The sequence below is a fragment of the Dermochelys coriacea genome, chromosome 6 (assembly GCF_009764565.3).
Source record: "Dermochelys coriacea isolate rDerCor1 chromosome 6, rDerCor1.pri.v4, whole genome shotgun sequence".
NCBI lineage: Eukaryota > Metazoa > Chordata > Testudines > Dermochelyidae > Dermochelys > Dermochelys coriacea.
The window spans coordinates 68,300,884-68,315,876 of record NC_050073.1 but is presented as its reverse complement, the minus strand read 5'-3'; the positions used below and the strand labels follow the sequence as shown (position 1 = coordinate 68,315,876).

Here is a 14,993-nt window from a genome sequence, read left to right as displayed (position 1 = left end):
TTATCATCAGAAACCAGGGGTCTGAAGCAGGGATAGGTTAAATGACTTGCCAAAGGGCACAAAGGAAGTCTGTGGAAGAGCTGGAATTGAATTCATGGCTCCTGACTCTCACACTGTCTTTCTGAGGATGCAATTCCTGCTGGTTCCTTTCAGAGTGACATTTTGTTTTTGTGGTGCCCTTCCACCCCCACCCTTTTCTCTTTGATCACTGGTTGTCAGTTGCTCCACCTAGCCCCAGCGCAGTCCTGAAGCTCCCCTGCCTCTTTCCTTCCCTGTACACTCTTCCCTCTCACTTGTTGACTGCAGTACTTGTGCTTTATTTTTAACTAGGAAGGCAGAAACGTGCCCTTCTCCAAGGCAAATTGCAGTGTCACTTGGTGCAGTGTTACTTGCAAGAGACACTGATGGAGCAGCTGGTAACAACCTCTGATAGGAGCGCAAGCTTTTCCACATTGGTCCTTCACAAACTCTGGCTTGGTAGTGAGACCCAGTGCTGTTTCCTGAAACCTACTCCAGGGACAATCAGAGCCTGGAAACTTCATGAAGTAGAAACATACAGCTAGTACCACTTAGAGAGTACATTCGGTGGGGAGGCAGTAGGGTAGGGAATTGCATGACTTTCTTAATGCCTCCAGGCAGCAGCAAGGACATACAGCATGGGGCGGGGGAAGTCTTTAAGAAAAAACTCAGGTGCAGTCACAGAATCATAGAGTGTACAGCTGTGTGTGTGTGTCACGCTCACGGAAGCTCATGACGGGAGCACAGTATACAGCAGAAGGAGGCTAGCATCCACTTGCAAGAGTAGCAGGGAGTGTGAAAACCATCAGCCCTCGTGTCAATTTCTTTCAATGTTAATCTCTTGCGCCTTTCAAATAAAACAGGAAGGGCGGGCAGGAAAGAGATGGCGCTTGTTGGATGCGCCTCTCCTATTCTCCCTACCCTTCAACTCCTCAGACTCCACTATTATAAACAGCAATCACATGAATGGCTGGGACAGGTTTAGGGCTTGTCTACACAGGGGGTTATTCCAGAATAAGGTAAGGTGTGAATTTAAAGCACTCGAGCTATTCCAGAGTAAGAGTGGCCACATGGGGAGCTACTCTGGAACAGCTCTACTGCCTTAAATCCACCCCTTGCCTTATTCCGGAATAACTTCCCCAGGTAGACAAGCCCTGAACCTCTCTGGCTCAGGAAGGTAAAGGTTCCTCACCTGTATCTGTTCTTTGCTATGAGACCCTGCTGCCTAACTGGGAATGATCCTGCATACCCTCACTGGAGAATCACACAAACTGTGGGATCCCTGGATCACTGCCTCATTCTTACCAACCAGCATTTGGAATGGAGAACTGCCAGTGAGAAGAAAAAGCAGCTCCAGTAAGTGAACCACCAGCTGAAGAAACTTCAGCAAACCCCACTGGCCTGATGACGATGACACAGCTGCAACATCCTGCTCTGTGTACTGCCCCCAGCTGTATCCCTACTCGAGCTGCCTCAGCTGTCCACTAGTTGCTGCTGCATCACATGGTCTTTGATACATTTTGCTGCCAAATGACACAGCATTTATCACTGCTGTCACACCCAGTTTTGGCCGCATAGGGGCTGACTGCACAAATTCCATGTGGATCTAGCAACTTGTTATTTTGCAGCAGGGAGACCAACAACCCCCTCGGGAGTGGCACGGCATCGGAAAGGCAAAATCATAGCCAAGGGATTTCCAAAATTGCACCCAACCCTCTATCGGAGTGTTACTGGAAAGTCACGTGTGGCCCCAAGGCCATCAGCTCGCCTGAGTTTTGCACATGAAAGGAAAACAAAAATATAAAGAGCAAATTCACAGCACAAACAGCTTGGAAATAATTGACCTCACCTAGAATACTGTGTGCAGTTCTGGTCTCCCATGTTCAAAAAGGATGAATTCAAACTGGAGCAGGTACAGAGAAGGGCTACTAGGATGATCCGAGGAATGGAAAACTTGTCTTATGAAAGGAGACTTAAGGAGCTTGGCTTGTTTAGCCTAACTAAAAGAAGGTTGAGGGGAGATATGATTGCTCTCTATAAATATATCAGAGGGATAAATACAGGAGAGGGAGAGGAATTATTTCAGCTCAGCACCAATGTGGACACAAGAACAAATGGGTATAAACTGGCCACCAGGAAGTTTAGACTTGAAATTAGACGAAGGTTTCTAACCATCAGAGGAGTGAAGTTTTGGAAGAGCCTTCCAAGGGAAGCAGTGGGGGAAAAAGATCTATCTGGTTTTAAGATTCTACTTGATAAGTTTATGGAGGAGATGGTATGATGGGATAATGGGATTTTGGTAAGTAATTGATCTTTAAATATTCAGGGTAAATAGGACTAATCCTCTGAGATGGGATATTAGATGGATGGGATCTGAGTTACCCGGGAAAGAATTTTCTGTAGTATCTGGCTGGTGAATCTTGCCCATATGCTCAGGGTTTAGCTGATTGCCATATTTGGGGTCGGGAAGGAATTTTCCTCCAGGGCAGATTGGAGAGGCCCTGGAGGTTTTTCACCTTCCTCTGTAGCATGGGGCATGGTTGACTTGAGGGAGAATTCTCTGCTCCTTGAAGTCTTTAAACCATGATTTAAGGACTTCAATAGCTCAGACATAGGTGAGGTTTTTCATAGGAGTGGGTGGGTGAGATTCTGTGGCCTGCGCTGTGCAGGCGGTCGGACTAGATGATCAGAATGGTCCCTTCTGACCTTAGTATCTATGAATCTATGACATGATAACTCTGTGAAGTCATGTCTGAGCTGAAAACAGGAATCTTATTTTGGCTAGTTGCTTAGTGCGATTTTTAGCCAACAATCAAAACTCTTAGATGCCATAAAGGGTTTTACTGAAAAAAGGCAAAAGATGATGAGGAATTAATCAGAATGCTGAAACTATAGGGCCTGATTCTGCTTTCATTACGCTGATGAAAATCAAGTGGCATTCCAGTGAATGTATCCAGCCAAATTTCTATAGCACATAGCATCGGGAGCACCTTAACTGAAATTACTTGGAGTTACATGGCACAATCAGGACGAGTGGGATCAGAATTGGCTAATAGAGTTTAAAAGGACGCTCAGAAATAACATTAGGAAGATGTTGCGTGTGCTGTTGTGGAAAAGACTCTGCTCCCAGAGGAGCCATCCCAGGGGGCAGTAAAGCGAGAGAGGACATTAGCTAGTTAGAGAACTGTGTGAATACTCACTCAATGCTGACATGATCAATAAAGCTCAGAGTTATTTCAGTATCTGGGCTCTGATTCAAGAAGCCCTGAGCATCTGGGGACACATCAATGATCTGCAGTCTACATTTCAGGTGTTGCACAGAATCTACCACCTATGGCCAGATTAAGGTGTAGGCACCCCATTGGCCTTACACTTAGCACACCAGTTCCCAAACTTACATGACAAGATCAGAATCTCAGCTTTCAAGTTTTTAAAATGATGTTTCTATCTCTCAGGGGTGCAAGAAGAAGCTTGAAAATGTGCCCCAAGTGTAACTGATGCCTGCCTGAGTCTGCAGACAGCTTGAACCTATAGCTCCAAGAGATGTGAACTGCCCCATTCATCTTAACTGAACCTGCTGCCAATCCAAGGAGGGGCAGCGCTACAACACTGTGGGGGAGGGGCCCATATGGGTTGTGCCAAAAGCCCCAGACTGCCTTAATTCAACCCTGCCACCATCACAGCCTCTGTCTGATCACTCTAGCATGAAAGCTTCCCATGCTGCCAGACCTCTCCCTTTGACTTAGCGCCAAACATGATCATGCAAGTCCAGCCACAGAGAGGGCATTTTGATGTCCCTTGGACCCAATAAAAACTGGCCAGCATCTTCTGTGTGCTACCGACACTTGGCACTGTTGCAGTACTTTATTTTAAAAGGACTGTATGAACCTTAACTCCCTGTTCCACACAATGCCCATGTGAAGTGAATAATGTTATTGCCCTTCTACACATGGGGAAACTGAGGCACAGAAAGGTTAACACTCAACTGTGAGACAGTCACTGCACCAGGATCAGGAACCCCTGCACTCAAGCCTCCATCTGTGCTCCCAGCCCTTTGCTCAGGTCACCAGATCATGCTGCCTCTCAAGCCTATGCCCCAAGTAGGAATTGTCACAGAGATGTTGATGGCAGCATTGGTGTTACTGAGGGTGGGCTTTCAGAAGAAATGCTGTTCTCTGGAGGAAGGGAGAGGAGAGAAGGTCATGTGTATGCTCCTTTCTAGGAGCCCAGTTTTGCCAAACGATCTGCATGCTTGAACTTCACTCCTTAACAGAGTCCAATTGACTTCAGCGGGACCCCCCTTGCAGGAGGAAGAGGATGGGCAGCTGAAGGACCACGCCTCAGGTTTGTTTGGGATCTTTCAAGCTAGTATTACTCAAGAGGGTTTGTTTTTAAATGCTGCCACAGACACAGTACATGCAAATCCCACCCTTGGTAAGATCCCCACACTTAGGAAAGATTAAATGAGTTCATTTTGGGGTCTAGACCATCTCATTGAATTTTTATTTTCAAAATGAAGATGATAAATCATATGACTCAATCAAGCAGATGCCATCTGCAGATCCTGATTGGAGGAGATACATTAGTATGGTTTCTTAAGCTCTTTAGGGTCAGATTTGCTACCCTTACTCCACAGGTAGTCCCACTGAAATGAATAGGAGTAACTGCAGAGGAAGGTGCTAGTCCATGTAAGTAAAAGCAGCAGTTCCTAGTTACGTGGGGCTAGATTTTCAAAAGAGCTTGGAGCCAGATTTCCAAGTGCTCAGCACCCACAACTGGGCCAGATTTTCAAAAAAGCTCAGCACATTGGGTGGATTATTTTTTCTGTCCACCTATTGTGTTGCCCATATGGGAGCTGAGTTCTTTGGAAAACCACATCTGAAGTATCAAATGGAACACTTTCTCTCTTCGCTTTTTGGCAGTGGGTTTCTCTCTGTTGTGAGGAGACATGACATATATTCTGACATGTATAGCTGAGCCGGTGAGGGCAGTTCGTCCATCTCTAGACTGGAAATGGCTTCACTTGTGATGTATCACCTAGGGAAATGCTGTTAATAAAAAGGCAATGTAAAACACCCAGAAGCCACATACCTATCTGTTTATTTGCAAGATGTAACATGTTAATTAACAGGTATGCTCCAGTGGTGCGGGTGTGCTGGCTCACAGCTCTAATGCATAAAGTGATTCTCCTGAAACGTAGCCATGAAAAATGCTAGAGCATAGAGGGCCCTCTTAGGAAAACTGCTACCAAACACACAGCCAGTGAGACTTGCCTTCAGCCCTACTGTCAATAATCAGAATCCTGCAACCAGGGGAAAGTCATGGATACAGACAGCAAGGGAAGGAGAGAACATGGCTGTTCTTTAGCTACTACAAAAGCTGGGGGAATTGATTTTATCAGTTTCTGTGGGAGTGGAAGCCATGTTTGATGTAAGTTCTGTCTCTGCACACAGGGTGAAGCAGAATTGGATTTTCAGAGTTTTCAGGGAGAAAGGGATCCACTCCCCCAAGCAGGCCAGATCATATCCCATTCTGGAAACACCTTCATAGGGGCCAGGAACTCTGATGTCCACACTGAGCTCAGGCATATACTTGATGCACAGGGCCAGCTGCATGGAGTCCCTGTGCTTCTTCATGCTCCCCAGTGCTCCAGCTCAGAGGAACAGAGAGTGTTCTGTAGGAACAGGACTATGGCTTCTGGTTCTAATTTTTCTCTGTTGTTTCTGCTGGATGCAGGAAATGAAGGTGTGGGAAATGTGGGTCCTCCACAGCCAGTTCTCAAGCCCTCACCACTTATATATTCCCAGAAACCATAGAGAGCTTTCAGTGAGGGCTGAGGGAACACGGGACTGCTGCCATGGAGGCAGCTGATTTCTCCTTCTGTATGGTGGGGAGAATTGCATGCAGCATTCATTCCATGCACAGATCCTGAGCGTGGGATCCAGCCCTATACATTTTCTAAACTGTGGGCTCTTAGGCAGTTGCTATGGTAAAGCCACTTAACCCACCACCAGAAATCTTGCACTTCAGCTCCAGATTACATTTGATGAAAAATCATGAGAGACATGTTTACGTCCAGACCACAGGTGGGCACTGGCATGCTCAGTCTTCCCATGCTGCTGCCCCATTCTCAGGCTGACAGGCACAGCACCACCTCACTCATCACCCATGACGGAAGAGCATATTAGTGTCCAATTGGCTTTTGGTGGGTTCCCTGGCTGCAAAGCACTCGGCAAGGAGTTTTGTGGGGATGTCAACCTGTCAGTGAGAGCAGCAGCACAGGGAGTCCAAGATGGAGAGCCTGTGGTCTGTCATGGCAACAGTGAGTGGGAGTGAAAGGTTTATGAATGTGGCGTCTCAATTTTATGCCATCACTTCTGAGTTGGAGCCTGTGGTCTAGTTTGCTCTGTAAGTGTTCTGCCTTTGCTTTATGTGTGCTGCACCTTTAAATCTCTAAGAACTCTACTGTCTGCAGAGCCAGGCAGACATTTTGAGGCAGAGCTGCTGCAGCCTACTAGGGAGGAGATATGATCACACTGTGCTCTCTCATGGAGACTTGACTTTAGCAAACCACAAAAGTACAATTCTAAAAGACAACGTGATTCTGCCTGAAAGTTGCTGTTTGGTCTTTGTTTAAGGGAAAACTTACAAGAGATGAAGATTTCTGCTGTGCTATATGTGGCCCAGGGGGGTTGTTGGCTGACAACTCCATGGCTCTCTGGGAGGAGAGACAAGGTAAGCACTTTACCCATATTGATTCTTAAAATGTAGGATACACCCCTGTGATAGGTTGGGTAAGCTTCTAGTCACTTGCTCAATCCAGCAAAATGTCAACAGGCTCCATGCAAACTCATTTCTAAAAGAGAGCCTGGAGATCTGAAAGCAACTTCCACACCACAGCCACCAGAGAGAAAAAAAGGACCAAGTGTCTGGATAGCCCAAGACTGGGTGTCAAAGCTGTTGAGCCATCCACAGGGCATTCTAGACAATCCAAGTCACCCCACACAGCACTGCATCTGTCTGAGGGAGGGAGACCCTGGGTGTTAAAGAGTGAGCAAGGAATGGATTGATCTATGAGTGTGCAAGAGAGTGAAGGAGGAGAGCATGTGTAGCTGGGGTTGAGTGAATGTGGGCATTGTTAGCCTGGACAGACTGGATGGCTCAGGACAAGGGGATATGGAAGAGAAGGAAAGGGCCTTTTGCTTATAGGTCATCATTCCCAATCTAGATGAAGCTGGTAACTGCTGGGAGTAATCAGCTGCCTGTATATTGAGACTGAGACTCAGTTCAGTTCCTTGTGGACAGGCATTCACACCACAAAAACCACCATCACAAATGGTGTGGATTTGCACCCTTGCTAGTAATCTCAGTAAAAAGCCCTGGACTGAATGGGAATAGAAGCAGAATTACCCTCTTGTCCCTTGGGGTGTCCATCCCAAGGTTGAGACACAGTGGTAGAAAGCTTCCTGTGAAGAGACTGAGCATCTGCAGAAGCATCTGGAAATGAAATGGAAGAGCCAACTTAGTTGCCTCCACTGCTGATTGCTTCTGCATAGGAGAAAAAGGAGCAAAGGAAACAGTCCACTCCTCAAGGACTAGAGCCAGCAACGAGTGTGGTGGTACCAGCCTCCCCTCAGAAGCTGCCAGTGGAACATAAGAGAAGGGAACCAAGGACAAGACTGTCCTGCAGGATGTGCCAGGGAGCAGGGAGACCACATGGCAGGCCAACATGGGCAAGAACATAGATGCAAGGGACCAGGGCTGTGGCAGCTGGTGCAGGCGAATAGGAAGACCAGGCAGAAGGGAAGCATGTTCAAGGGAAGAAGAGGAGAGACAGGAATATAATAGGTGGGAGGGGGTGATGGTGTGTATGATATTTTTCAAAAAGCACAAATCACATAATCATAGACTCTTAGAAATGTAGGGAATGCACGGCAGACAGTTACAAATACCTACATGCACTGGTGGTATGGAATTCAATGAGATCGCCACTGCAGCACGAGCCACAGAGATGGCGTGAGTTCATGAGTGGGATTCAAACTTGCAAGTCTGGCAGGGAGGTGGGTGCGTGTGATTGCCAGTAAGCAAGCAGGTAGTTCTGCCTTATCGCCAGTTGTGGGAAGATGGGTCCAGGGGACGTAAATGGGACAGGAGAGGGGGTCCATGTGATTGTGAGTGGAAGAGAAGGTGCGCCTTACCATGCGGCGGAAGGTTGTCTAGATGGGACAAGAGGTGTCTGTAAAACAATCTCTCTGTTAATGCGTGACACATCGAGTACTCCTGCCGCATCAGAAATTGTGCAGCTTTGGGCTAAGAAGTCTTTTATAGAGAGTTTCGTATCAAAGAATCATCTCAGTAATTCAGTACAACACATTTCTTTCCCACTTTTGCTAGAGCAATACTATCCAGGGATGGAAATGCTGCCCAAAGTGAGCTTAGGAATGCCAGAAGCTCCTAGATATCATCTCAGTGCAAACCTTGCATTGATGTCAGTAGGAGTGGGATTAGGCCCTAAATAGAAAGAGGCCCCTCCTTCTTTACCACCCTCTAGCTCTGGCCGTCCCCCTCTTTTAATGTGAACAATTCTCCCTTGTGTGAGGAGTAGGGAAAGTTGGGAGCTCTGTCACACTCAAACAAAAACAAAAGGCTCTTTACAGCAAAAAGCATTGTTTAAGACGCTTCAGCAATCCCAATATCTGTTTCATGCTGTGAGGCGGAGCAGCTCCTGGGCTCGAGGACAAATGGCATGGTGTTATGGAAACGCAAAGGCAGGCACTGCCCGTGAGAGCCAAGCGACTCTGCCAGCCGTGCTTACCAACTTTCCCAGCATGATTTACAATCTCCATTTCATTGTCTCTTTGTGCTCCCTGCTGTCCTGTCAACCATTCTACACCCCGAGCTGTGCAGGCAAAAAGGAACAGATCTGCCCATCTTACCATGTAAAACCCTCCCATGCCCCCACTCATGGCATGCACCACAGTGTCGACAGCACAGAGACAAGCTTTCTTCCTGCTGATACCATGCTGACAAGAGGGCAGAGTGCAAGAACAGCTGCTGAATCAGTGCCTCCTGAAAAGGCGGATTGAATTGTGCTGTGCTTGAATTAATTGCCCCCCTGCATCAGCAGAATGTAGCCAAGACTCTGTCAATCTCAGGCTGCTAGAGCTCAGCTCAAAGGTACATTTAATCTCCACTGGAGAACACAAATAATGCAGCTGCCCCTTCAAGCACAGAGCCAGCCCTGTGCCTCCCGCCTGGGCTGTGCGGTACAGGAGGAAGCAGTGTTTCTAAAGGCTAGAAACAGAGACTGCCAATCAGGATTCTCTTCTCTCTCTCTGAGGTAGTTAAACCATCCCCATTAGTATAGGATCTGAACATCTCACAGTCTGTAATGTATTTATCATCACAATGCTCCTGTGAGGAAGGGATGTGCTATTATCCCCAACTTACTGACAGAGACTAGGACAGGGAGAGAAAATAACTTGCCTGGGACCACCCAAGAAGTCTGTGGGGGAGCAGGGAATTGAAGGCAAATCTCCTGAGTCCCAGACTAGCACCTTAGTCATTGGACCCTTATTTCCTTCCTCTGTGGCTTTGGCTAAGTCACTGAACCTTTCTGTGCTTCAGTTTCCCCATCTGTAAAATGGGTTAATGTACTTATTCACCACTCTGAACTGCTCTGAGATAGTCAAACCAAAACATATTAATGAATCTATTCCTATGTTCTTACTATTAGTTAGCCTGATGCCCACCTGTTCTCAGGAGGGAGATTAATCAGCGGCAGAGTGGGAGAGACAGATGTATCTATCTTCGGCTTTTCGGAGTCCTGCCAGCACAAGTAAATGGATGCATTGCTGACAATGCTCCCTCCCAAATCTGTATCGGAAATGACTGAAGTAACAGTGTAGGCTGGACAAAACCATTTCAGAAAATGTTTCTAGGTGCAACGGGTGCAAGTTGAACTGAAGGCGGACAAGGGGTAGCTGTCATTTTAGGCTCCATCTGCACTGCATCTCTAACTGATTCTAGTTACCACATGTTTGAAATCTGTAGCATAGTGAGGAACCTACGCATATCCCACAAGATTGGGCTTGGTGAGGTCCCATCGACACTATACACTTTAACCATGCTGAATCCAAGTCCCGTGACTCACTGGTTGTAGGCTGCTTGTGGCTGAGTACTGCTTATCATGCAGTTGTCTCAGTAGTACCTTGTGTTCCCTCTGGGTATGTCTACATGCAATTAGACACCCATAGCTGGCCCGTGCCAGCTGACTCGTGGTCTATGGGGCTGTTTAATTGTAGTGTAGACTTCTGGGCTTGAACTGGAGCCTGGGCTCTAGGACCCTGCGAGGTGGGAGGGTCCCAGAACTCTACACTGCAATTAAACAGCCCTGTAGCCTGAGTCAACTGGCACGGGCCAGCTGCAGGTTTTTAATTGCAATGTAGACACGCCCTCTGCCCATTTGTCATAGCAATCCGTTGTGTCTCATCCCATACTTAGGGCTTGTCTACATGGCCCTGCAATTTGGACTACTACAGGGGTGAGAATTGCTGCACCTAAAAGGTTTCAGAGTAGCAGCCTTGCCATAACTGCCCTATGGGGATGCTGCTGGTGTGAACTAATAGATACTTAGTTCATGTTAACATAGTCCTGTTTGAAGAGGACTACGTTAATGCAAACTAGGTACCTTTTAGTTCATACTAGTGGCATCCATACAGGGCAGTTACAGCACAACACTTTGGTGCGTGCTACAAGTCGCACGTCCATAGTCTACACACCATGCTGCAGTACACATATAGCCTTAGAGTCTAAGCTCTCTGCGACAGGAACCATCTCTTTGTGATATGTCAGTATAGCGCCCAGCACATTGGGGCTTGGCCTCCAGGTGCTACCACATTACAAATCAAATAACAATAATTAACAAGGTAGGGAAGACAGCGTTGTATTTCCCAATAGGTGGGCAAACCTCTTGAGGCAGATTGGAATATAGAATATTGAGGTATAATGAATAAGTACTGGAAATTAGGGTTTCAGAGAGAAGCTCAATCACCTTTTTATATTATATCTGATTTAAAAATTGAGTCATTCTACAAAAAACATTTTAAAAAACCTACTTAACTAAAATGAGCACAAGGGGGTTGAGAATCTAGTGTCCAGTGGTTTCTGTTAGGACCTTCGTTTTCTTAGTTCCACTCTGCCTTCCCTGAGGGTCAGAATGGTAGCTTCTTGTTTGCTTGCTGGCTGAGGTGTTTTTTAGCACATCCACAGACATCTCCTAAAGAGCATGGCTTTTTGTACAGGGGCAGGATGCCTGTCTCGGGAAGTAGCTGCCTCTGTACTCTCTGCCAATAATAAATAGAAGTGGCTCTGTTGTTAAAGTGAGCTCATGCCAGTGTCATTAGTCCAGGACTCAGCCTGGCTGCACTAACCCACCAATAAGGAGACGGTGAAATCATACAACATTCTTCCTTTTCATTGCCTTCAGACCCTTAAATGCTGCTTAGTGATCTACTTCTTGATTCTGTACACTAGGGTGCAGTATTTAGACTCTTTTATATTAAGCTCCAGTTTGGTTTTTCCTGCACCCATCCTATGCATTTGACTCTTTGCTGCTGCACAGCGAAGCTGTGAATGCAACCAAATGACTCTGTGGAATTCTTCTCAGAGTGGATAATGGCACCCACTTTGTCATTTCTTATGGCCCGCCCTTCACGCGCATAAGTCCTCCAGAATGCAGGAATGAAAGTTCTCTCTCCTTGCCTATCAAGACCACTTGCTTCAATTTCAAAATCAAAACATGAACACTGGTGTCGGAGCCTGAGGGTTTGCAGAGAAGCATTAATTGAGGGTTATCTGGATTAAATTTTGACAAGTCCAATGAGTACACTGTGGCCATTTGCAAATGCGTAATAGGAGGCAGTGACACGGAAATGTTGGTTCCTCTCCCTGGGATACCCAGTTAGCTAAGTTAATTGGGAACATTGTCTTTAAAGTGTGGTAGAACAGTGTGATCAGAAAGTTATTTGAGGGGAGGGAAAGCCAAGACTTTTGGACTGTTATGGACTTCCTACTGAGTCTGCCTGAAAACTGAGTTGCAGCATATATTTATATTTTGGAGGAGGCGAATTTGATAGGCAAGCTCCCTTTATAAAGCAGCAATGATCCCTAATGAGCATGCCCCAAAATATTTCCTATTAATGTTCTAAGTGTCCTCTGTTTAGCTTTAACTATGGCAAAGTGTAGCTTGCAGGTAGGGCACTGAATGTGGAGGAGATAGGATGTTGTGAATGTAGCTCCCTTTTCTCACACTTTAGGGCTCTGATCATTAGATCTGCAGGAGATACGCTTCGGGCAGGAATGGGGGGAGAGGAAAGATAGCTTTTATCAATCCCGTGGCATAAGATAGGGCAACCTCAAGGCTGCTCTAATATATACATTGGTTTTCAATGACTCCATGGGCTGTTTAAGCAGGCAAGAATAACCACAGTACTACCGGTACACAGACTACATCCCCTATCCCCCAAACATGCCCTGACAATTCCCCTTCGGCAGTGGCTGTGTTGTAGAACTATTACACTAGGTCTGTGCTACCATGGAAACCCACTGCGTTGCTGAGTATTCAATGGTAGCTCAATCTGCTGACTTATCTGCTTCTTTATTACACTCAGTGTAAAGCAACCAGAGAGAAACAGATAGTAGGGTCCTGTATCTTTAGTCAAACTTTCAGTGGGGAGGAGAAAAAGCAGGAGAATAATGTAGGCAATTAGCAGCACACTTTGGCTGCAGTCCCACTGAGGGAAATTGCATTAGTCCTTTGACCTTTATGTACAACCTTGTTTTGTGTATTTAGCTTTATATTTTCTCTTGTTATCTTTCATGATCCTGAGCACTGGATGTGAGAGTCACTCTCTTCCTTGGCTGTGGATTCTCTTGTATTGAAATACATCACTTTTTGAGGAAGGAGTTTTCAATAGAGTATTTGGTCTGTGTTTCCAAAATCTAAAAAGTTCAACAAAATTGTCAAATGGGCTGCCCCATGGGTGACATCAGTTTGTTTTGGACATGGATATTGCCCACCCCAATTAACTTTTAAGTTGTACTGACTGTTTGTCTGGGATAGGGCTCTTTGACTGTATCCTACTCCATTTCCCTGGGTGGAAAGCTGGCTTTAGGTGTCCATGAGGCCTAAGTGATGGTAACTTTTGCATTTTTTCCTCCTTAAATGCAAGGCAAGTACATGGCAATCCTTGCCCTTCCCCCTTGTTCCCCTCAAAGAAGCATCATATGAGTTTCCTTTGGGGAGCATGTTGAAGAATCTGCTGAAGTCAAAACTGAACAAGTCTGGAGATAGCTAGAGCTAGGATCACAGATAAGGGAATGTGGATCAAGGCCTATGGCCTTGTCTCCTTCTGAGCTAGGACAGCGAGACAGCTTTAGCCCTGATAACTCCCACGCTACTAAAAAACACTATCTCCAACTGACCGGCTGCCAGAACCTTTCATCCTCTGCTCCTCCTGCCCAATAGCAATTGGTGGAGTACTGGTCCTTATGACACAGACTCTTGGAATGCACTCACTTTTTCCTTGTTGTCCATGGTGATGGCGATCTGCATCCGTCTCCCTCTGCGAAAAGCTACCAGGTGGTCCACCTCTTCCTCACTCAGGTCTGGGTCCCCACCTTGGCTCAGGAGGCCATCTGAATTCCGTTTCTCACTGACAATCCGCTTCCCCTGAAAACAACAGAGCAAGTGCAACATACACATATAGTGACACAAAATTTAGAAGCATCCCCCTCCTTGTACCAGCCTCTCACTATGATGATAAACACAGAGGGGCTGGTGGTGAATTTAGGAATTGGCATAACAGAATAGATCAATGGTCCATCCAGTCCAGTCCAGCCTTCAAGCTCTGAAAGCGGCAAATACTGGGAACTTCAGAGGAAAATGTAAAGTTCACATAAATCCACTTGGCTTATTGTGTACAACTATCCAATGAGAAACATTTCTTCTTGTCTTCATTGCTCCAAAACTTGAATATTGATTGACAGCCTTTATCATTTTTATTTTATAGTGAATTATAGTCAGGTGTTGCTAATTGTATTCTCTTTTGACTCTTACTAAGATATTTGCCTCCATAAAATCCAAGGGTTAAAATGCGGGATGCGGAATAGTGATACTCCCCTAAGCCCATGCACAAACCAGGCCCTTGTCACCTGAGACTCTGTGATCTTCATAATATCATTGTCCCTCTCCTTTCTTGAATGATTTGATCAACAGTAGAACAATTGAACTACTGATCAAATAGTGAAATAGTTGACAATGTTGACATTTTAACTCTTGTCATGAGCTTGAGATGACATGGGCAGTTCACATCTTTCAGAGTTATTGCTTCCAGCTGTCTGCTGATTCAGAAACACTTTGCTGCATCTGTTTACATCTGGTTTTTATTCTGATTATTATCTTCACAGTCAATTCAGCTCCTGGTAATATCAGTCAGCAGTGAGTTCCACAGAAAAAATATATCTTTTGCACAAAAGCAGTTACTTTTAGTTATATATATAGATATAGATATATATGATGCATTATCTTTCGTTTTCATTGTGTGCCATTTTGTTCCCATCTTACAGGAAAGGGTAAATTGGAGAATTTATACTACTCAGTCTTTCTTTATACTACTCAGTATTCTATAAGTAGCTTTGTCATATCTCTTCTTAGTTTTCTTCTTTCCAAATTCATAATTTCTAGAGTAAAATTTTCAAAAGCACGTAAGTGACTTAGGAGCCTGAGTAATGGTATGTATGCTCCTAAATCACATAGGCCCTTTTGAAAATGTTACCTTTTGTCTCCTTATTCTCTCTTCATCTGGATGCCTCCCCTAGCGTACTTCTAACCATGCTGTGCAGGACTCAGCTGTTTCATTTCACAAGGGTGGTGCACGTTCTTCATTGTCAATCAGTGGGGTTTCACTCACATC

The 14,993-nt window shown here is 45.7% G+C and overlaps 1 protein-coding gene across 2 annotated transcripts in view; it reads right to left on the bottom strand.

Annotated features, from left to right (window-relative positions):
- CCDC9B (coiled-coil domain containing 9B) overlaps positions 1-14,993 on the bottom strand; it is a 168,255-nt gene that overhangs the window by 57,532 nt on the left and 95,730 nt on the right. For both annotated transcript variants that reach the window (XM_043517364.1, XM_038408032.2), the window contains exon 5: positions 13,598-13,750. In XM_043517364.1, the coding sequence (XP_043373299.1) occupies positions 13,598-13,750 (153 nt within the window). The remainder of the gene's footprint in view (positions 1-13,597; positions 13,751-14,993) is intronic.